The sequence below is a fragment of the Antechinus flavipes genome, chromosome 1 (assembly GCF_016432865.1).
Source record: "Antechinus flavipes isolate AdamAnt ecotype Samford, QLD, Australia chromosome 1, AdamAnt_v2, whole genome shotgun sequence".
Lineage (NCBI taxonomy): Eukaryota > Metazoa > Chordata > Mammalia > Dasyuromorphia > Dasyuridae > Antechinus > Antechinus flavipes.
This window is the reverse complement of record NC_067398.1, coordinates 364331290-364355391: the sequence shown is the minus strand read 5'-3', so window position 1 is coordinate 364355391 and position 24102 is coordinate 364331290. Positions and strand designations below refer to the sequence as shown.

At 34.5% G+C, this 24102-nt stretch overlaps 1 protein-coding gene across 1 annotated transcript in view; it reads right to left on the bottom strand.

Annotated features, from left to right (window-relative positions):
* EPG5 (ectopic P-granules 5 autophagy tethering factor) overlaps positions 1-24102 on the bottom strand; it is a 140343-nt gene that overhangs the window by 33471 nt on the left and 82770 nt on the right. Inside the window, exons 27-32 of the mRNA XM_051969688.1 lie at positions 15335-15497; positions 7526-7668; positions 6164-6320; positions 5402-5596; positions 3652-3865; positions 495-652 (exon numbers count right to left, since the gene is read on the bottom strand). Coding sequence (XP_051825648.1) covers positions 495-652; positions 3652-3865; positions 5402-5596; positions 6164-6320; positions 7526-7668; positions 15335-15497 — 1030 coding nt within the window. The remainder of the gene's footprint in view (positions 1-494; positions 653-3651; positions 3866-5401; positions 5597-6163; positions 6321-7525; positions 7669-15334; positions 15498-24102) is intronic.

Here is a 24102-nt window from a genome sequence, read left to right as displayed (position 1 = left end):
GAAAGAATAATTAACAACCAACAAAATTTTTTGAGAACCTATTATGTTTACAATACTGTACTAGGCATTATAGAAAATAGTTTCCTGAAATGGTAACATTATGCATAAAAAAGATAACTATTAACACAAGATGACATAAAGCATACAATAATGTTTTAAGTGTTACGAAGTTTAGAGATAGAAAGATCACTTTGAATTGAAGTGGAGGAGTAGAAACTTCATCAGAAGATTAACTACATCTTTAAATAATCATTGTAGGATTTAAACAAGCAAGGGCAGAGAGAAGGAAAGGGGAAGACCATTTTAGGTACAGAAAAATGAAGAGATGGGAAATCATAAGGTTGATAATCAAATGAGACAAAAACAACAGAACACAGAACACAAAAAGCAGATAAATTTAGGTTTGTTTGTTCAACCTAGAATTACAGTAGTATAAAAAACAGAGGAAGAGATTAGTTTAGGATTAGAGATTTAAAAGACAAAAAATTATATACCTGTTCATCTGACAAGAGAATATTTGGAGAACTTGGAAATACAGGGTTCTCAGTTAAAGGGAGTGGACAGTCCTCTTCTTTGTTCTCAGATGAGAAGCAACCCAGAGCTGTCAAAGTTGCCTTCCAACATTCAGGACTCAGTAGCTGCTCAGCTGAGCCTTGGGAAAGGAAAAAAAAAATCATTACTACTATAATAACTATGTTATATAAGGAATGTTCAGTCTGATATTTGGTATAACTACATAATAATAAATGTAAAAAAATTCCAAAATAAACATTTTATTTTGCCAAGGCATTAAAATCATAAGATTAATGGTCTGGAATGAACCTTAGAAATGATCTGATATAATTTCCTCATTTTATAGATGAAAATTGAAACTCAGAAAGATGAAATCCCACAGAGATGGAGTCACTTGCTATAGATTATATGGACAATCAATAAAGAAGCATTTGCTATATATTCTAGGAATATACTATATGCCAGTTATTGGATTAAGTGCTGAGTATACAAAAACAAAATGAGTCTCTGACATCAAGGAGTTTATGTGCTATCAAGAAATACACACATACACACACACACACACGAAGTAGAAACTCATCTGGAGGTAGGCCGCTAGGACTTGTGGAAAAGTAGAAAAGGCCTCATATAAAAGTTGATACTTCAACTACATTTTGATGGGGGAAAAGGGTAAAAAGGAAAAGAGAGCATTCCAAGCATGAGATAGAAGCTAATTAAAGGCAATGGAGACAGGGAATGAAAAGTCGTATGTGAAGAACAGAAAGAAAGTCACTCTGGCTGGACCACAGAGTTTGTAGAAGCAAAAGTAACAGAGACAGGATTACATACCATGAATTATCTCTGAAAAAGTATGTGAATATAGAATTAACATGGAAATTTTATAATTTCCAATGTTTCCTAACAATTTGGTTTTCACTGGGTGTTAATGGTGTCAAGGCTAACTACCTTAGGCTGAGTGTTGGTAAGGTAAGAATCTCTCAGTAGCCTGACCTCAAGGTCAAAAGGTGACCAAAGAGCTAAATGTTCCTCCCACTAAAGGACCTAAGTCCATTGATGAGAGAAAGAGGGCTAAAGAGCCAGTAGGGCAATTAATATAGAGGGGCTTCTGAAGTACAACCTCAATCAGGAAGAGCAGTCAGTTTCTAAGATGATCAGAGTTTCTTGTTTTCTACCTTTCACATAATTAAAACCGACAGACATACAATTCCATTTCTTCCAAGGGGTCAAAACAGGTATTAATAAGTACTTTTTCTGAAACTTTAAAAATGAAATTGCATAATTCTTGACTAAGCAGATATTTTTGATTTCCTGATAATACTTTACTGTAAGTGATAAAAATTCTGGAAAAATATGAGCAGAGAAAGTTAATGACGCTTTATATCAATACATGAAGTACAATTCTTTTTATTTATTAAAGCTTTTTATTTTTCAAAACATATGCATGGAGAATTCTTGGAACATTAGCTCTTGCAAAATCTTATGTTCCAATTTCCCCACCTTCTTCCACCTTCTCCCCTAGATGGCAAGTAGTCCAATATGTATTAAACATGGTAGAAATATATGTTAAATCCAATACATGCATACATATTTACACAATTGTACACAAAAAAAAATCACATCAAACCAGTAAAATAATAATAATAATAATAATAATAATTTTTAAAAAGAGAAGCAAAATAAAATGCAAACAACAAAAAGAGTGAAAATTCTATGATGTGATCTACCCTCAGTTCCCATGGTCCTCTCTTTGGGTATAAATGGCTCTCTTCATCACAAGATCATTGAAACTGGTTTGAATCACCTCATTTATGGAAAGAGCCATATCCATTAGAACTGGTCATCGTATAATCTTATTGTTTCCATGTATAATGATCTCCTGGTTCTGCTCATTTCACTTAGCATCAATTCATGTAAGTCTCTCCAGGCCTTTCTGAAATCATCCTGTTGATCATTTCTTATACAACAATAATATTCCATAACATTCATATACCACAATTTATTCAGCCATTCTCCAATTGATGGGTATCTATTCAGTTTCCAGTTTCTAGCCATTACAAAGAAGGCTGCCACAAACATTTTTGCACATGTGGGTCCCTTTCCCTCTTTTAAGATCTCTTTGGGATATAAGCCCAGTAGAAACACTGCTGGATCAAAGGGTATGCACAGTTTGTTTGCCATTTAGGCATAGTTCCAGATTGCTCTCCAGAAGAGTTGGATCAGTTCACAACTCCACCAACAATGCATCAGTGTCCCAGTTTTCCCACATTCCCTCCAACATTTGTCATTATCTTTTTCTGTTATCTTAGCCAATCTGAGAGGTGTGTAATAGCATCTCAGAGTTGTCTTAATTTGCATTTCTCTGATCAATAGTGACTTAGAGTACCTTTTCATATGACTAGAAATAGTTTCAATTTCTTCATCTGAAAACTGCTTGTTCATATCCTTTGACCATTTATCAATTGGTGAAGTACAATTCTTTTGCAAGTGTGAAATAAAAATAAGCTTAAAAAAATAAAATATGCGTACACTCCCATCTTTTAATATTCCCTCCCCTAAATTTAAAGCTTATATTGCTTTTAAAACAGCATGTACATAGCACATTTCACATTTGAGTATTCGTCCACTAGTCAAAGGATTACACATTCACACACATTCTTTCATTAATTTCCTAAAAGTAAATTCCCAGGGAACTAAACCACAAAAATTTATAGTCTCAAACTTGTCCCCCATTTGACTATGCATCATACAATTCAAAAGGATTGGTGTTGCCCCAATTCTATACCCCAAACAGTTAGTCTATGTCACCCCACATAGACTATAAGACTGAAATCTTATAAGAAGATCCTATTCTTCCTTTTCCTGTTTCCAATGAATGCTTTAGGGGACTTGAAGGGAGGACTTTCATGACACACTTTTCTTGCCATAACTTTTATGAATAAATTTAATTATCCATAAATTCAATTTCACAATAACAGATACAAAAAAAGAAAGAAAGAAAGAAAAAACACAATCTCTAGCTTTGAGGAGCTTACATTCTATTAGACAGGAAAAAAATTTTTTTTATTCTGACTTGAAAGGGTAACATGTTAACTGTGAGGCAATCTGATAACATTAGGATCTAGAACTAAATATACTTACTCTGCATGAGCAGCCTTAGAATGTCACTGTACTGGTCAGGGAACTGGTACAGAAGGAGATAAGTCCAGTGTTTACAGAAAATATTGAATGACATCAAAATGTCTTCATCCGGTTCAAGGCCCCAGGCAGTAAGTGCCAAATGAATGGACTCCAGAAGCCTGGTACGATCAGACAGAGGAGGTTTAGTGGAGTTTAACCATTGCTTAAGATCGAACTAAAAAGAAAAAAAAAATAGGAAGGAGTGTTTATTTACAATAGAAAACTCAATGGAGTAGCAAAAAGGGTGGGGATATTTCTCTTTTAATTTAATTGAAAAGTCAATATACTTAATGATAACAGTATTTGTTTACAAAATCTGAGTTGGCTGGGTCAGGCAAATTTTGGGGAGACTAAATTTGGCCTTATTCATCCAATTTCCTAAAAGAATTAAGACCCCAAAGATATCCATATTATCAGGAATGACATAATACCATCCCATTTTAAAATATAGGCTTCTTAAAGATGATTATTTTGTTTCTTCTCTTTGTATTCCCAGTAATCAGCAACATGGCTTGTACATACTATGTACATACTATACTTACTTAGTTGAAATTGCTAAATATTTAAAATATGCATCAAGAAATCTTATCAAGAAACAACAACTAACATTTATCTAGTGCTTTAAGATTTACAGAGCACTTCAAAAATATTACCTCATTTTGTCCTCACAATAACCTAAGAGATAGTATTATTATTATGATTATACAGATTATAACAGCAACAAAAACAATAGCTCCACCTCCAAGCTATAGATCTCTGTGATCTCCAAAATCTTGTCATTTATTCATAAATTGATTTAAAATTATATTTTGCTGCCTCAATATTGTACACATTTATGCCAATAAATTGTAAATAAAATTATATGATCCTTTTTGGACTACACTAACTATAATACAATACATAATAAGACTAGTAAAAAATGTTTTCTGACATGATAATATGAAAGGTACACTATTACCTTGACCTACCAAAGATAAATCATTTACTATGGAATGATTAGGACATCCTTCAAATTAGCACCTAAAGTGCAAGATTTACATCAAACAATTTAAAAATATTATTCTAGCCTCCAAACTGTCAAAACAACCCTTACATATTAAAAAGGCTAGAGTTTAATTTTAAGATATTTTCTCTCTTTAACATGATAAGTCTCTGGCTCACTAAGATGTTCAAATTTCATGGATTCAAAAGTTGCCATATTTAGACTATTGGCAGTAATCTGAAATTCATTTTCTCGGATAAATAAAATTATTAGCCTGGTATGAATGTTAAGTTCTTAGAAGGGAAGTTCTTTCCAAAAAAAGGCATTACACTGACTTATAAGGCTTTTTGTTAAGTATGCAAAACATTTGACAAAGTAAATCACAAATGAAGAGGAAATGTTCATAATTATTTCAGAGTATTTTTCCCTAAATAAATTCCATTGTTATCACTATAGACATTTATAAATCCTTTAAAAGATAAAGTATTGAGGGTTTATCTTTAATTCTACATAAAACAATTATGTCCAACATACCACCAAGACATACTGAAGTATCAACATGAAATAGGAAGGAAATGCCTAATGCCAAAATCTGGTAAGATATACCACATGGATGATGACAGCATAGTAGAAGACATACTGTCAGGCAGACTCCTATTGTTCCTTTTTATGCTAAAGTTAGGAATAAGACTACTGTTTAGATTATGATTATGATTATTAATAATTTACCTTAGTTAGCAGCATGAAAATCATATCACTATTGTCTTCACTTAGAAACTTCACCACTTTTTCATACAAGTTTATGAATTCTTCAGGTGCAGCAATTGGAGTAAAATAAGGAGAGAGTAGAGTACAAAGTCTTCTGTTCTTCAAAATTGTCTGGAGCAGACGTTTACACTCCGATTTAGTATCACTGATAAACACCTTGACAAATGAAAAAGAATTTGTTTACAAAATAGAATTCTCCATTTTTTTGTACCAACTGAGCTCCTAGGACAGTGAAATGTCTCAAAGTTCAATCTCTGATTGATTCCACTATATTGGAGAGGTTTTGAAGACAGGTCCAGATAAAAGGTCTGTCATCAAAGAACTAGCCTCATTCCAAATTCACAGAAGCTTATCAACTCCAGGGAGGGTTTTTTTGAGCTATAACAATAGGATTGTGATTCATGTCAATGGAGACAATATCCCACACCAGAGATGTCAAACTCACAGTCAAGGATCTCAAAATTTGGCAAAAAATCCCCTGGCAATCTGAGTGAGATTAAAATGTAATTGAGAAACGTTTAACAAAATAAATGAAAGTACAATACATCGTATTTGATGTCACACAAAAATTTGGGTAATAATTTTTTTTAAGTTGAGGGGAGTCAAAAGATTAGCTATTATGTCTTAAGTCAACACCAACTTTACCTGATTGATAAAAGTACATAGGGTAACAAAATGTGAAAATTCAGTAAATGTGAACCCATGAAATACATCTAAACTTACCTGTCCTAAGATCTCAATACAGGAGGTAAAGAATTGTCTTGTAGGAGGGTGACGTTGTGTCTCATCACACACATACTCCACAACTGTAAAGAACAGGCTAATACCAACTTTCTGAATACCAGGTGTGGGCTGCAACTTATAGGCATTCACTAAGGCCCTGGAAGAAAATGAGAAAAAATATTATTATCTACTGATAGAAAAATCACAATTCTTAGGAATGTTTCCTTATGTTCCTTCCATTTTTTCCTCTGGCAAAATTTGTGCAGGTAGTCTAAGGCTCTCTATTAATAATTTCATTCATTCCATAGGGGCAATTATTTACCTACCCCATTTTCATGATAGCTTTACATGTCATCTTTTGAGCATCTATGAATTTCTGGTTCTTCTAGGACAAGCTCAACCTTAATAAAAACAAGCTCAAATTAACTCACTTCTCCTACTCTTGAATTTGCAGTTAAATGTTCTGTATGCATTGTTTATATTATTCAACTACATATTATCTGCAAAGTATATGCCATTATAATCTTTATTTTAAGCTCTTTAGGTCAGATCCTCTGGTGTTCTACTGTATTGCTCCAAATATGTATAAAAGACAAGAATTAAGTTTTTAACTTAAGAATCAAATCCTCAATGTTGCAGTATACACATCAAGAGAATAAAAGATATGCTTTTCATTAAAAACCTTTGTTTATTCTCAGAGTTTACAAAATGAGCTGTAAATTCTCTAAAAGGCAACACCTGGGAGTAGCAGGCACTGTAGTTTTGCCCATCCTGCTCCTCTGCAGAATCCTCCCCTGCCTTGCGCTAGTAGGTCTAGGTAGAGAATAATCCTGAAAACAAGCAGGGGTTCAATTTTTCATAATTGATGAACAAGAGAAAAGATGACTAAAGGAGGCAGAAGTGGAAAGAATCCTGGATCTGGAGTCAAAAAATCTGGGTTCACAGCTCAACCTTGCTATTCCCTTTCTGTGTGACTTTAAACAAGACACTTAGCCTCTTAGGACCTGTTTTCTTATCTGTAAAATGAAGTTTTAACTCAGTGACCTCCAAGGTATCTTTCTAATTTTCAATGTAGGACCCGAGATTTATCCTTTAATACTTAATATTTACTGAGTCCTTTAGAGTTCTGATTCTCTTGAACATCTCTAATACAAACCTGGCTTACAACCTATGCAAGTTGTTTGAAATATATAAGACAACTCTGAAAATATTAAGGGATATTATTGCAAAATGCTGATCTATAAATACTAATTAAGGCTAGGTGATACTATTTATTAATGCAATATCACATTCATAAATAAATTCAAATTTAGACCTATATTCTTCTAGAAAGGAGACTTAATGATGTCTTTAAAAACTTACGTAATCAAGTTCTCAGCATGCACAGCTGCTTCCACAATATTCTGTGATGGTGGTTTGGAGGCTTCTGCTTGTAACTGCTTCACTTCTTTACGTAAAACATGAAGTTGTTGACTAATAGCTTCATTCTTATGCTTACCTTCAAACTAACAAAAATTTTAGTGACTTCAATAAAAGAATGTTAAAAAAAATTTTAAACTCCTGCCTTTCCTGATCTCCTACCATCTACAAAACTGGAATTGTTCAAATCATCATTTGAGCTCAAAGAACAATTTTTCATCTTTTTTGTGGATATAACTGTCTAATTTCTATTTATATACATAAAACCTCTCGTGTTAGACTATAAGTTCCATGAAAGCAGGGACTGTGCATTATTTATTATTGTATAACTCCTGTCATCTACTAGGATGCTTTACAAATAACAGGGTTAGAACTGCCAACACAGTTCAACCATAACTCCAACCCCAGCTTCAATAAAGTAGAACTTCTGAATCAGTGATAGTGCTGTGACTTTCAGGTCTCTCAAATGAGTGACACTAAAGAGGACTTGAAAGGTCTGTGGCAACAGGTCAGGAGTCAAGCATGGAACCCCAGTGTAGGGCCCACCAGCGCAACTCCAGCTACAGCACCAGCTAAGCAGGACTCCGTTGGTTTGACACACTAGAGCTTTCAACTACAGGGGGGCAGATCCAGGCCAGAAAAGAGGGCTTGTAGTCAGGTTCCTAGAAGGATCTCTGAAAACAGCTTGAGTGCACCTCCACCCTGGAAACAGAGCCCTATTTTAAGAAAGAGTAAAAATCCAAGTAATAGGCTAGGAAAATGAGCAAACAAGAAGAAGTTTCTGACCATTAAAAGTTACTATGGTGACAAGGAAAATCAAAATACACACTCAGAAAATAATAACAAAGTCAAAACTCCTACATCCAAAGCTCCAAGAAAAACAAGAATTGGGCTCAAGCTATGGTAGAACTTCAAAAGGATCTTTGAAGAACAAGTAAGAGAGACAGAGGAAAAATTAGGTAAAGAATTGAGAATACAAAAAGTAAATGAGGAAAAGAATGCCTTACAAAGCAAAATTGGCCAAATGGGAAAGAAGTACAAAAGCTCACTGAGGAAAGTAATTTCTTAAAAATTAGAATTCAGCAAAAAGAAGCTAATGACTTTATGAGAAATCAAGATACAATAAAACAAAATTTTTAAAAAATGAAAAAACAGAAAAAAAAAAAAGTGAAATGCCTTATTGGAAAAACAACTGACCTGGAAAATATATCCAGGAGAGAGAATTTTTAAATTATTGGTCTACCTGAAAGTCATTAAAAAAATTTAAAAAAAAAAAAAAAAAAAAGAGCCCAGACATCATCTTTCAAGAAACTGTCCTGATATTCTAGAACCAAAGGGTAAAATAGAAACTGAAAGAATTCACCAATCACTTCCTGAAAGAGATCCCCAAATGAATACTTCCAGGAATATTATAACCAAATTCTGGAATTTCCAGATCAAGGAGAAAATACTAGAAGCATTCAGAAACAAACACTTCAAGTATAGTGAAGCCATAGTCAGGATAACACAAGATTTAGCAGCTTCTACATTAAAGGATTAGAGGGCTTGGAGTATGATATTCTGGAGAGCAATGAAGTTAAGATTACTACAAGAATCACCTACCCAGCAAAACTGAGTAAAATCCTTCAGGGGAAAGGGTGGAAATTCTATGAAATAAAGGATTTTCAAGCATTTGTGGTTAAAACAACACATACCACCACCACCACCACCACCACCACCACCACCACCACCACACCACACCACACCTCCAGAGCTGAATAGGAAATTTGATTTTCAAATACAAGAAATTTGCCCAGGATCACACAGTTAGTAAATGAACTCAAGAAAATGAGTGTATTGTGTCTGAATACAGACTGAATTACTCATTCATCTCTCTCCCCTTTCCCTCTCCCTCTCTTTCACTTTTTTTAACTTTATTTTTCTTGAGGTTTTGCTGTTTTTCATTATAATGAGAGATCTATGTTTTCTTTCACAACATGATTTTTATGAAATGTTTTGCATAATTTCACATATGGTTTCTTAATTGGGGATGGGATAAGGGAGAGAACCTGAAACTCAAAAGTTTTAAAAACAAATGTAAAATAATTGTTCTAAAGCTAACTAGGGGAAAATATTTAATAAATATAATCTTTAAAAATAAATAAATAATGTGCAACCAAAAATATTTAATCAAAAGTTAATCAGAGTTAAAATACATTTAATTAAAAAAGAAAAACAGGGAAACTTCACTATATTTCAGCCAGAGTAATCAATATTATTTTAAACTATGTAAAATAACTAGACAGGAAACAGTTGGAAGTAGATTTAGAAAATTTTGGAGACTTAGACTTATGAAAGATGATGTTATCCACCTTCTGAAAAACAGAGATAAACAAATGTAATACAGTCTTACATAGATGTATATGAATGTACATGTGTACATGTGCATGATTATAAATATCTATATATATGAATTGTATGTGTATGTGTGCATACATATAAATATATCAGGATTTAATTGTAGCCATCTTGGAAGAAGTGACAGGAGGAAAGGGAGAAAGGGAATAAAATTAAAAATACTCAGCCGAGAACAAAAGAAAACCTACAAGGAAGCAAAGATGGACAGCTCTGAATACAGCTCTGTCCTTGATTATATAGGCTTCATTGAAATAAAAATTTATTGTCTCATATTTTGAATTCTCTTTTATGTTCTGCTGTTCACATGGCATTTTTTTTTCTACTTTGTATTGAAGTTTTAAATTAATTAATTAACTCGGTGGAAGGCGAGTTCCCCAGAAGTTGTTGAAACTGGAAGGAAGCCAGAGAAGCAAAAAGAAAATAAGGAGAAAGAGAACTGCAAGCATGAGGAAAAGCCAGTGAAAACGCAATTGGGATAAGGGAGTATCATGTGTGAGGAAGAGCAAGAAGCTAAGTTGTAAGAGAACTTTAAAGATGGGAGAAGGCCATATTATGAAAGACTTTAAAAGCCAAAGAGAGGATTTTGTATTTAGGTAAAAGAAGCCCTAGAGCTGAATGGGGATATAGGTATAACATAATTAGAACTGTGTTTCAGCAAGATCAGTTTCACAGGAGGCAGAGAATGGAATGGATTGGAGAGCTAAGGTAAGTAGACTCACCAGCAGGTTATGCAAAAGTCCAGGCATGAAAGCAGAAGGCCCTGCACCAGAATCGAGGCAGTGTCAGAGGAGAGAAAAGGGCAGAATGAACAGAACTTGGCAAGGGAGGCTATGGAGAGTAAGAGTGAGAAGTCGAGGATTTCACCTAAGTTGCAGCTCTAGATGCCTAGGAAGATGGCAACACCCTTATCAGTAGTAGGTAAGTTAGGAAGAAAGAAGGATTTGGAAGAAAAGATAATGATTTCAGTTTGGGATATGTAGAATTTGAGATGTCTACTACACATTTAGTTTTAGATGCCCAGCAGGAAGTAGAAGTCAGGAGATTAAGTCAAGAGAGAGGTTAGGGCTGGGGTGTACAAATAAGGATTGTTTCAGATGTGTCTTGGGAATATTTATGCCTTAAGTTGGCAATCACTGATTTGAACCATATAATAATATTGTAAAAAAGTGCAAATTAACAAGATCATATGATGATCAATTCTGATGGATGTGGCTCTCTTCAACAATGGGATAATTCAGACCAGTTCCAATTGTTCAGTGATGAAGAGAGCCATCTACACCCAGAGAGAGGATTGTGAGAACTAAGTGTGGACCACAACATAGCATTTTCACTCTTTTTGTTGTTGTTTGCTTGCATTTTATTTTCTTTCTCATTTTTTCTGCTTTGATTTGATTTTTCTTGTGCAGCAATACAATTCTATAAATATTGCCATCTTGGGGAAGGGGGGAAAAACTGGAACACAAGGTTTTGCAAGAGCTAATGTTGAAGAATTGTCCATGCATATATCCTGAAAAATAAAACGCTTTAATAAAGGGGAAAAAAAGGGAATATTCTCAAACTTGGGGGGTGCAAATTAGGCTCTTTAAAAAGTCAGAAAGTTTAAAAGAGACTGATTTGATATTTAATTTGTAGATATCTAAATTTATCATTTTTCCATACTGCTCCCACCACAGTATTTAGGTCTTTCTGATTTTTTGGCTGAATAAGTCAACCCATAATTACACGTTTTAAACAATAGAACAAAAGAAAGACTGAAAGTCATTTTACTTGAGTCACTTATAACTACCTAAAAAATTCAAAAAAGTGGCAAGAATAAGCTAAGAGGGGATTCTAAAATTGTGCAAAGGGGGCTAGAAATTCACTTTCATATCTAGGTTGTAAATATGAATCTAACCTTCACATGACAGTAAATCAAAAACTGCATCATAGTACAGGAATGCAACAAAAGGCACCCTGCCACAAAGTAATCTGTTTCCTTAGGGAAAATCACTGAATATTAGGAGAGGGAACCAAAAGGAAAGCACGTTCACTTTCCCATGAAATGTGTTCAGCTTTTCTCAGTCTAAAATAAACTAAACGCATTTGCAGAAAGATGGAAATTTCCAAGGCTCTCTTTGCCACAAAAATTATTAACAAATTGAGAACTCAATGAGAATTCTAAGATAAACTATTAAATGAACCTTTAAATATTTTCAAATATAAACTACATAATGAAGATTCTTAAAGAAGGTAAAGAAATTCCAAGTCTCCATAAGGCAGATATTGCTAAGCAAAATACTGTTTCACTGAAACACAGGCGAGAAGAATAATAAGGGACATTTATATAACCCTTTAAAGTTTACAATTCTCACTTAAGCCTCACAAAAAACACAGTGAGATGGGCAGCTAGGTGGTGCAGTGTATAGAGCACCAGCCCTGAAGTCAAGAGGACCTGAGTTCAAATCAGACCTAATAAACTTTACACGTCCTGGTTGTGTGACCCTGGGCAAGTCACTTAACCTCAATTGCCTCAGTCAAAAAAAAAAAAAAAATACAGTGAGATGAATATTATAGGGATTATTTTCCTTCCACAGGAAAGTTTCCTTCAGAAGGAAAGTCAAGTAATTGCCCAGCCTCACCCTTATTAATAAGTGACAAGATAAGGACCTAGGACTTGCTGCTCCAACTTCAGTACTCTTAACTTTTAAGGGCCAAATGCTGCCTCGCCCTTCATTTTCACTGCTTTCTCCCTGGCTAGCACCTGGATTTGTAAAACCATAGCAAGGATATCTGAGGATGTCAATCAGTATTCAAAAGAATCTTTCCAAGGGAGGCAGCTAAGAAATTTGAATTCTGTAATAAAAGAAAGTAGCTACTTATCAGCTACTCCAGTATTCGATTGTTCACTGGCAGAACAAAAGATCCAAAGCAGGGGTCCTCAAACTACGGCCAACGGGCCAGATGTGGCAGCTGAGGACAATTATCCCCCTCACCCAGGGCTATGAAGTTTCTTTATCTAAAGGCCCACAAAACAAAGTTCTTGTTTTGACTATAGTCCGGCCCTCCAACAGTCTGAGGGACAGTGAACTGGCCTCCTATTTAAAAAATTTGAGGACCCTTGGAAAGCACCATTCTAACTTTGATAATGAAATCACAACATAAAAGTCATTCTCAAGAACTACTTGAGGTATATCAGGTATATTATTTATAGAAGGTGACAGTTAAATATTTAAGTACTATATTTTCATGCAATAAAAATAACTAACTCGGGACAGCTAGATGCACAGCAGATAGAGAGCACTACCCCTGAAGTCAGGAGCACCTGAGTTCAAATCCAGCCCAAAACACTTTACTGCCTAGCTGTGTGACCCTGGGCAAGTCACTTAACCCCAATTGGCTCAACAAAATTTAAAATAAATAACTCACATTTACATAGCACTTTAAAGTTTACAAATAATAATCCTGTAGATAATACAAGTATTAATATTCCCATTTTACAGATGAGTAAACTGAGGTTCATCAAGATTATATGAGTTGCTCATGGTCATACAGCCATTACATGTCAAAGCTGATGTTTAAATTGAAGTTTCCCTATTTCAAATACAGTCCTCTTTTTATTACCCCACAATGATATATGTTGTAAGAATCCTGATGGGGCTGAGGGTATAGAAGGTAATCACTGTCACAACAAAACTAACCAACTCAATGGACATTCCCCAAACCTCATGGTAACCAAAATTTGATTCTCTTCCCTAAATCTGTCTTAAAAGAAAGCTGCTAACAGATGCTAGACTAAGTTTGCATCTAATTCCCATCCCTATTAAGGACAAAATATTGGTCTGGACAACAATGAGTCAGAGGTTTCTGAGCAATCATCCAAATGAGGCTAGGACTGTAAGACTTCCATACTAGAAGAATAAGATGAAAAATGTATTTTGTGTGTGTATATCGTGCAAACTAAAGCATGGATCTGAACTCACAGTTCTCAGAGTCCATCAGCATATGAGACATAAATTATGTGTCTCACACATATATTATCTAATCCCAGAATTAAGACAAAATCTGATTGGATCACATTAGAGATCCCATCTCACACACAAAGGAAAGTTGTTTTCAAAAGCTAGAATGACTATGAATCATAGCACACTATGATCAATTCATAATCAAAATAGGAAAATATACTGTAGGTATAAATAAGATGCCATATAGTAACAAAGATGACCTCCAAGCAAGAAGTAGTAAAAAGTATAAAAAAAAAAATCTCTGAAGCTATGTAGGACAAAAGAAAAAAAAGGGGTGGGGCAATCAAATTGCAAAAATCAGAGGCAACTGATAAATCAGATGGCACTTTGATATCCCAGAAATAAGAAAAGAATCAGCAGAATGCCTCTAGCCATTTAGTAAATATTCTATGGAAGATCTATATAACTATGTAAGCAAAAAAACATGGTAAAGTTGTAATCTATATCAGTGAACAAAATATCCACCTAGATGACATCACAAACTCTAACATAATAGCTACATGGGTTATTGAAAAGATACCCATGAATGCAGAAAAAATGCATTTGGATAGCAGGTAGCTACTCTCTTAAAAAACTTTCAACTCAAGAACTATTGACACTTTTATCCCAAATCCTGTTCTGAAATTGTCATTATAATTTGAAAAGATGTTTCTGAGAGAAGAATAATATTTCTAATTCAACAATTCTTTTAGTCATATTTCTAATACAGCCTACAAATCACTACCGGATTCTACACTGCTTCAATAATTAATTCATTATTTATATTTCTAGTCATATTTCTAATACAGCCTACAAATCACTACCAGATTCTACACTGCTTCAATAATTAATTCATTATTTATATTTCTTACTCTTCTACTTACATACTTTCAGTGATTCCCACCAACTAATATATTATGATCTATATTCTTTAGCCTAGAATTCAATGATTTTTATAGTTCAGACCCCACCTGGCTTTCCAATTTTATCTATAGTTTCTCCCCTAGACCCTTTCCAACCAGGCTGTCCTATTAACTAGCCCCTGAATATAATATATATGTTTTTATCTCTGTGCCTTCAATTATTACCCTCTCAACCATTTAGCCAAATTATTGTTTCCAAATCTTTCAAAGTCCAGTTTATGTCTCACCCCTTCCATGAAACCTTCTCTAAGTACTATAACCTCTTTCTCAGAACTTTCATGCTATATACTGTTTATAGCTTCTATTTAACAACACATGTGATTAATTTCATGTCTTCTTAAATAAATGATAAATTTCTTGCAGCCAATTTTATTCTTTTGCATTCCTAATAGGACTAGGTATATCATAGACACTGAGCAAATATCTATCAAATGAATGAAACTCGCTTTTACCTGAACTGTGACAACAGCTGCTCCCTGGCATTTCCTGCCACTACTACCCCGACACTCCAAATGCAGTGTAATCTGCTCTTCTCGGTTAACATACTGTTTGGGAATTGCATCCAACAGCTCACTGTCCAGAGCGACTTGCTGTGATTCCCAAAGGGTTGCAGTTCTGAAAAACATCATCAGAATATCAAATAAAGCACTAGGAAAAAAATGTACTCTAAAGAAAAATTTTCATCACCAGGCCCTCCCTAAAGGTACCAAGACATTGTTTCCAACAACTTTTTAATCAAGGACTCAAGGGATATGCACTAGGGTAAACAGGGATTCACAATAACAATCTCTGCCTTTTGCTAGGATAAGAAAGGTTTGGAGGTACTATTACTCAGATGAAATGAATAATAAGTAAGCTCTGCTTCCCTCACAGAATGAGAGAATCACCACTCATATAAACCAAGAAACTGAAGCTATTTCAGGACTTTTACAGTCTAAAAGTGAAGACATGCTACAAGGTTGTTATATCATAGTTAGTAAAGCCTTGTAGAAAAAAGCAGCTGAGAGGATGAATACAGAGAGGACTGGTGAGACTTACATGAACTGAAGCTAAGTGAAATGAGCAGAACCAGGAGATCATTATACACTTTGACAACGATATTGTATGAGGATGTATTTTGATGGAAGTGGATTTCTTTGATAGAGAGACCTAACTGAGTTTCAATTGATAAATGACGGACAGAAGCAGCTACATCCAAAGAAAGAACACTGGGAAACGAATGTGAACTATCTGCATTTTTGTTTTTCTTCCTGGGTTATTTTTACCTTCTGAATCCAATTCTCCCTGTGCAACAAGAGAACTGTTCGGTTCTGCAAACATATATTGTATCTAGGATATACTGCAACATATCTAACATATATAAAACTGCTTGCCATCTAGGGGAGGGGGTGGAGGGAGGAAGGGGAAAAATCGGAACAGAAACAAGTGCAAGAGATAATGTTGTAAAAAAATTACCCTGGCATGGATTCTGTCAATATAAAGTAATTATTAAATAAAAATTAAAAAAAAAAAAAAAAAAGAAAAAAGCAGCTGAGGTGGGAACAAGATAGCCATAAATAAACATCCTGTATCAATTACTATAATTGATATTATGTTGGTTTTGAAGATAAATAAATTTTGTTTCCAAGATCATATGAAAAGGTTTAAGTTATAATGTGAAATGTCTGTTGAGACTTCATGAAAGATAAATTAAATTTCTTAATCATTACCTAAGTTGACATACTATACACCTTAAAGAACTCTAAAAAGGATCAGTTAGCACCCTCTTAATAATATTTATATCAGAATAAAATAACCTTAAACTTTTATTGTTATAAGGAACTTCAGATGTCATCTAGTCTAATTGTCTTCCCAACGTAGGAATTTCCCTTTTATGAAAAATGAGCATTCACTTTTATGAAAAATTTTGTATGTATATTTATAGTGACCACAAACTCACTACTTAATAAAACTTAATAATAATACTCTTTTTCTGGATAGTTCCAATCGTTATACTATGTTAAGAAAATTTTTTTCTCAAATTTGCAAATAACCAAAGCTCAAGTGGATTAAAGTCCTATGCTGAAGTAAAAAAAAAACCACATACACACACACACGCAAAGAATGGAGGAAAGGTGACCAAAATGCAATTCATATGAAAAAGACTAATAGGATTTGGTTGGTAACAAGCTTGACATGAATCAAAGTTGATGATGGCTGCCAAAAAAGTCAACATGATCTTGGATAGTTCAATAAAATTATAGCTAAAATCTTCCTATAACTCTGATCCTGAGATATCACCTAGTGCTATACTTTTTCAGATGGTATTTACTAGTTCTGAGATGAGACCATGGGTAAATCATTGCATCCCTCATCAGTTCCTATGTGTTCAATTAACATATCTCAATGCCAGTGAATCCCAGATTTATATTTCTAGCCCTAATATCTTTCCTGAATTCCAGTTCCACATCACTAACTGCCTAATGAACATTTTAAGTAGTTGTCCTGTAAACATTTCAAACTCAAGACATCTAAAACAAAAGTCATTTTTTGTCTATTCAGCCCCTCCCCATCACCTCTTGTACAAAATACAAACTCCTCTGTTTGGCAATTAAAGCTTTCATAAACTGGGAACAGGCCAACACAGACCCCAAAGTCCATGAGGGAGGACTCCCACTGCTCCCACCCTAAGGAGGCCAGAACTGCCTAGTGACCCTGTTCCAATCTACCTTTCAATTCTATCACATGGTCCTCTCCTTCATACACTGCAGCTACACTGCCCTACGTGCTTTTCCTCATACAGAACATTACTTCTCCTATTTCCATCCCTCTGCAGAGGCCACTGCAGAGTCTGGAACATCCTTCCTTCTCACCTCTTCTAATTAGGATCCCTCACTTTCTTCAAAGTGCAGATCCAGAGGCACCTCCTACAGGACACCTTTCCTGATCCTTTCTAATGTTATGCCCCCTCCCCCCTCCAAATTACATTTACTCCTTGGAGGTAAGAAATTATTTTGCCTTCTTACCCCAAGCATTTAACACAGTATACCTAGGACATTATAAGAGCTACTTAATAAATAAATACTTGTTGGCTAAGTATTCGGTTTCTGCATATGTAATAGAGGGAACAACACTTATACCACTACTTGACCGACTACTAGACCAAGAGCGTGGTAAACTTTATGCACTTTACACATGTGAAGTAATATGACATCCCTTCAAATATCTGAGGACAGCTATCTCACATCTATTTCCCATATTCCTTACCTCTAAAGTCTTTTCCTCTCCATGCTAAAAATTGCCAATTTCTCCAACACTTTCTTACATAATATGGTTCTAAGATTTCCATCAGCATTATATAGTGGAAAAAGTCCCAGAATCAGAGATTCTCAAAGTTGGAAGAAATCTCAAAGGCTATCTGGTTCAATAAGCAGCTTATCAAGAATCTCATCCACCTGCACTAGTCTTCCTCTGACTTACTTGTTACATCAATTATTTCCTGATATAACTCTTGATATATAATGAATCCTCTCAAGTAACAAAGAATAATAGTTAAAAATAACAACCAACAATTTAATCTATCAGAATAAATGTGGCATTCCACATCCACAGTTTCCTATGATTCTACCAAGAGAACAAGATTATGTTTCAAAGTCTGTGCTTTATGACCAAGATTGGTCAAACCAAATACTTGGACTTGAGCCCCTTTTCAGTGTTGTTTTCATTGACACATATGTTGAGGGAGCAGGGAAAGAAGAGGGAGAAAGGAGGAGGAGAGTAGGAGAAAAGAATTCTCCTGATTTTGCCTCCTTCACTCTACTTCTCTTTCCAAAAATTCCTTGTATTTAGCATTTCTTATGACAAAATTATGCTCCATTTCATACACATGCCACAATTAGTTCAGCAATTTCCCTATTAGCGAGTACCTACTTTGTTTTCAATTCTTTGCTGCCACAAAAATTATGGCTACGAATATTTTAGACCTTTCAGTATGCAAATCATCATGAACTGCTGAGTCAAAGGAAACAAATGAGTGACCTCATAAAATCCCAAATTGTTTCTAAGAAAATTACATCAATTCATAGTTCCACCTTGAATTTATCTTCACTTGCCTAATTTTATCTAAATTTGCTGCATGTCTTTTCAAAACTTAAATTAACTTAATTATTAACTTAAATTACCTGTACAGTCACATCTTTAAACAGCTTTTCTTTTGCTACTCATCAAAAACATTCTTTCCATTCCTTTCAAAGGTTTAGCCTGCTATTCTTTAAATGTAAATTTTAAATCTGCTTTCCTAAAATTTAAAGAACTTAGTAAAACTAAGCCTAGCTTTCTAATCTCCTCTATCACAAATGCTAAGATTTCTTCTCTTCCCATAAGGTTCCTATCATTTCCACTCCTTGTTATTGTCATTAAGGTTAACTTAGTTGTTACATTTTCAAAGGAAATTTCAATACTTTGCTTTATGGATCAACTCAATGCTTTTTTATAATTAACAATCAAAAAGCAAATTGGGATCTTGTATCCCCTATACCTTTCAGTCAACTGTATTTGACAAAGACTCTACTGAGAAATATCACTGTAAGAGTCTATATTTTCCCACTAACAATAACTTTCATAAAAATCAAAAACAAAAACACTTCTCTACAGGAGAATATACATACATACTTCATGTGAAAGTTTAAATGAAAAGGGTTCTAATAAAGGCCTCATTTCTAAAATACTTAGAGAATTGACTCAAATTTATAAGAATTCAAGTCATTCTCCAATTGATAAATGGTCAAAGGATATGAAAAGACAATTTTCAGATGAAGAAATTAAAACCATGTCTAGTCATACAAAAAGGTTCTATAATTACTATTGATCTGAATAATGCAAATTAAGACAATTCTGAGATACTACTTCACACCTGTGAGATTGTCTAAGATGATAGGAAGAGATAATGACGAATGTTATAGGGGATGTGGGAAAACTGGGACACTGATACGTTGTTGGTAGAACTGTGAACGGATCCAACTGTTCTGGAGAGCCATATGTAACTATGCCCAAAGAACTAACAAAATGTGCATACCCTTTGCCCCACAGTGTTACTATTGAGCTTATATCCCAGCGGGATCTTAAAGGAAGGAAAAGGACCCACATATGCAAAAATGTTTGTGGCAGCCCTGTTTGTAGTGGCCAGAAACTGGAAACTGAGTGGATGCCCATCAATTGGAGAATGGCTGAATAAATTGTGGTATATAAATGTTATGGAATATTATTGTTCTGTAAGAAATGATCAGCAGGATGATTTCAGAGAGGCCTGGAGAGACCTATGTGAACTGATACTAAATGAAATGAGCAGAACCAGGAGATCACTGTACATGGCAACAAGACTATATACAATGAACAATTCTGATCGATGTGCCTCTTTTCAACAATGAGATGACTGATGCCAGTTCCAGTGATCTTGTGATGAAGAGAGCCATCTACACTCAGAGAGAAGATTGTGAGAACTGAGTGTGGACCACAACATAGCATTTTCACTCTTTCTATTGTTTTGCTTGCATTTTGTTTTCTTTCTCCATTTTTTTCCCTCCTTTATCTAATTTTTCTTATGCAACAAGATAATTTTATAAATAGATGTATATTGGTTTTAACATATATTTTAGCATATTTAACATGTATTGGATTATCCACCCTCTAGGGGAGAGAGTGGCAGGAAGGAAGGGAAAATTTGGAACACAAGGTTTTGCAAGGATCAGTGTTGAAAATTACCCATGCATACGTTTTGTAAATAAAAAGCTTTAATTAAAAAAAAAGTTTAAATTATATAAATCAACTCTCAAAAAAGAAGGCCAGAACAGCCTAAAGAGTGCTACACTTAGCAAATATCTAACTTACTTCCCAAGCAGAGAGATATAGCAGCCAATAGCAAATCCAATTTAGAATACTAAGCTCATTTGTAAGATCTTACAAAGATGAATGTTGGAACATTATGAGCAGTATGTCCTAATAAAACAGAAAAGTAGTAGAAGATAAAATCAATTTAGAGAGTTTCAACTAAGCAAAGTCACTCCAAGGGCAATGAAGGATAAAAATGGAATGAGAAACAACAAAAAGAAGAGAAATAGAAATGATCTTCAAGGATTTCTATGATGAATTTTTTTCACCATCATGAACAGTAGATACCACACTAGAACTCTGAGACCAAGTCCTAAAAAATGCATATTAAGAGGTAGAAATGCACTAAAGAGAATAAAGATAGGAAACACATCTGGATTAGACCAAGTATAAACAGAAATCTAGCTAGATCCAACTTGCTGACAACAACACAATTGTGAAGACCCTGAAAGATAAATTCATAAATTAACTGAAGGAGTGAAAAACAGTAAAGAAATGAACAATTCTTGGACTTGATTAATGCTGGGGCATAGGGGAAGAAGAAAAGGGTGACAGAGAACATCATACTCATTTAATCACCTGCTAAAAATATTGAGTTGTATTTGTTGAGTCATAAATATTATGTTGTGGTCTGACCAGGGTAAAATACAAGAGGATATTTACCTCCTTAATATGAATGTTAGTCTTATATTAACTGGTGGTCCAAGTCAAATTAGTTTGTATGATAGTCATTATAAACTCAGCTTGTAGGCAACCAAAGTACTTAAGTTCTTTGACATGAACGTTTTAAGTCTCTTCGACAGGAACTATTTTGTACAAGTACAGTTTGGTTGGTTTTTTTGTTTTGTTTTGTTTTGTTTTGTTTTTGCTGAGACAATTGGAGTTAAGTGACTTGCCCAGAGCCAAACAGCTAGGGAAGTGTTAAGTGTCTAAGGCCAGATTTGAACTCAGGTCCTCCTGACTTCAGGGCTGGTGCTCTATCCACTGCACCATCTAGCTGCCCCATAAGTACAGCTTTTAAAATTAATATAGACTTCATCCCTTTTTCATATTAGCTATATACTTCTGGCAACTAATAACTATACTAACAATGTCTTCATACTATTCTGTCTTTGTATTAATAAATAATCAAAATGCTTAATGGTGTTAAAGACAGCCAGGTCTTGCAATGTATCACAATAGAGCTGTCTACTGGAGAATATTGCTACATGAATTAATTATTCTTTTAAAGATAAGGATCATTCCCACCTAAAAATCTAATCAATTGTGTTATACAGTCTATACTTTTCCATCATGTCCACAAAATATTAAAAGAAGCTTTGTAAATGCTTACCAATTCTTCATGTTTGTTTAATGAATGTTGAATGAATACCTTGCCAAAATTCTAACATACTATGTTTATCACATTCCTCTAAAATACCAGTTTGGTAACCTTATCAGAAAAGGAAATTTAGTAAGTTTCACATGACTTGTATTTAGAGAGTCTATTTTGCCTCGTAATAATCACCACTTCCCTCAGTGTTCACAAATCATCCATTTGACAATTTCCTACATAATTTTGCTGACTGACAATAACTAAGTCAGTAGATTAATTTTCCCCTTTTAAAAAATTGTGTCATTTACCCTTAATCTCCCTTTTCCACAATTCTGAATCACACAAACCCTTACAGATTACAATCAATGAAGCAAGAAACTAAAACGCAGATTTGCGTTTCTTGAAATGTAATTCATCTTGGTCTGAAGAAAAATTTATTTAGAATTAAATGTTCCCTTATTATCTCTTTTTTCTTAACTATGTTTATGTACCATTTCTGGCATGAATATCATCTTTCTTGTATCCCAGAAGCAAAACCGAGGAAAAAGTCTACTTTCTCTCTCTGAAGTGTTAATGTCATAGTAGTATTGAACCAATGAGCCTTTTTCCCTTTTTGCTTGTAAATATACACATAAATCTAAAGGTGATAAAGGGGACTCGCCCAGAGTCACACAGCCAGGAAGTATTAAGTGTCTGAAGTCAAATTTGAATTCAGTCCTCCTGATTTCAGGACTGATGCTCTATCCACTGTGCCACCTAACTGCCCCCTGAACTAATTCTTAAAGACCTCTTCTTCATTTTTCCTTTATTATGTGCCATTTTTAGTACTTTCAAACTTCATTTTGAATCAATGCATGAATGAAAATATATTTATGAAGTGAAGAGCTTATTATTTGCCAATCACTGTGCTGAGGTTTTGAGGATACAAAAAGAAAAGTGACATGGTCTCTGTTCTCAAGAGCTCTTACTCCAACTAAGGAAGACAACACATAAAAGAAAGTGCATCTTCAGAGAAGATAAAGAGGTCTGCAAATCCTAAGGGTTCATTATCAGGGTGAATGTTAAGGCCCAAAAGTCTCTGAGTTTTATCAACAGGCCAAATGATCAGGTATCTCCAGAGTATTGAGACAATTAAGATGTTAAAGCCTGGAACATCTTAGCAGACAGTGGTATAGGAGATGGTATGATCTGGTAGTCTTCCATCTGACTAGAAAGAATAGAGTTGGCAATTTGCATCTCATTCAGGCTAGGGAAATTAATAAACAATACAGATGAGTTCTGGATTGCCCAAGAAGTTAAAGGACAAAGAAAAAGGATATATTGCTCCCATGATAGTGAATCTTCCTGACCCCTAGTCATCTTAGATGAATTTGGAATAGTTCTGTACAATCCCATCAGTCTTTTTAGATACCTCTACCTTTTCTTGGGATCACCTGTCACTGTGTGTCTGCATAGCACTTAGCTCTCTTGAACTATCTTTCCTTTTAAATTCTTAAGCTATGAGATTATGGCTATTACCTCTTTTAATCTGTATCTGCTCTTCTAAATTATATGTCTAACTATGCCCAGCATTCACCATCTCTGTGATGGATTCTTCTCGAATTTTTCCTCATATTCACTTCTACAACTAATTCTCCTACTTATTGATCGGTTACCAGCTCCCATTAATATTTTCTATACCTTCAAAAAGAAGAAACTAAGCATGGAAAAATCAAGAATTTAGCAGATGTTTCTCCTCCAAGAGAGAATTCCATCAAATGTTTGGATAATTCAAATCCCCCCTTACTATTACATTTGACCTATTTGTGAGGTTTATGATATCCTTTGTCTTGCTGGGAAGTCAGTGGTACATGTATAATCTTACTGTGATATCACTTAATGTGAGAGCAACAAGGTGGCACCAGTCCTGGAATCAGGAGTTCAAATCTGCACTTATTAGCTGAGTTGGGCAAGTCATTTAATTCTGTTAGCCTCAATTTCTTCGTCTAAAAAATGAGCTGAAAAAGAAATGCAAATCACTCCATCTTTGCTAAAAAAAAT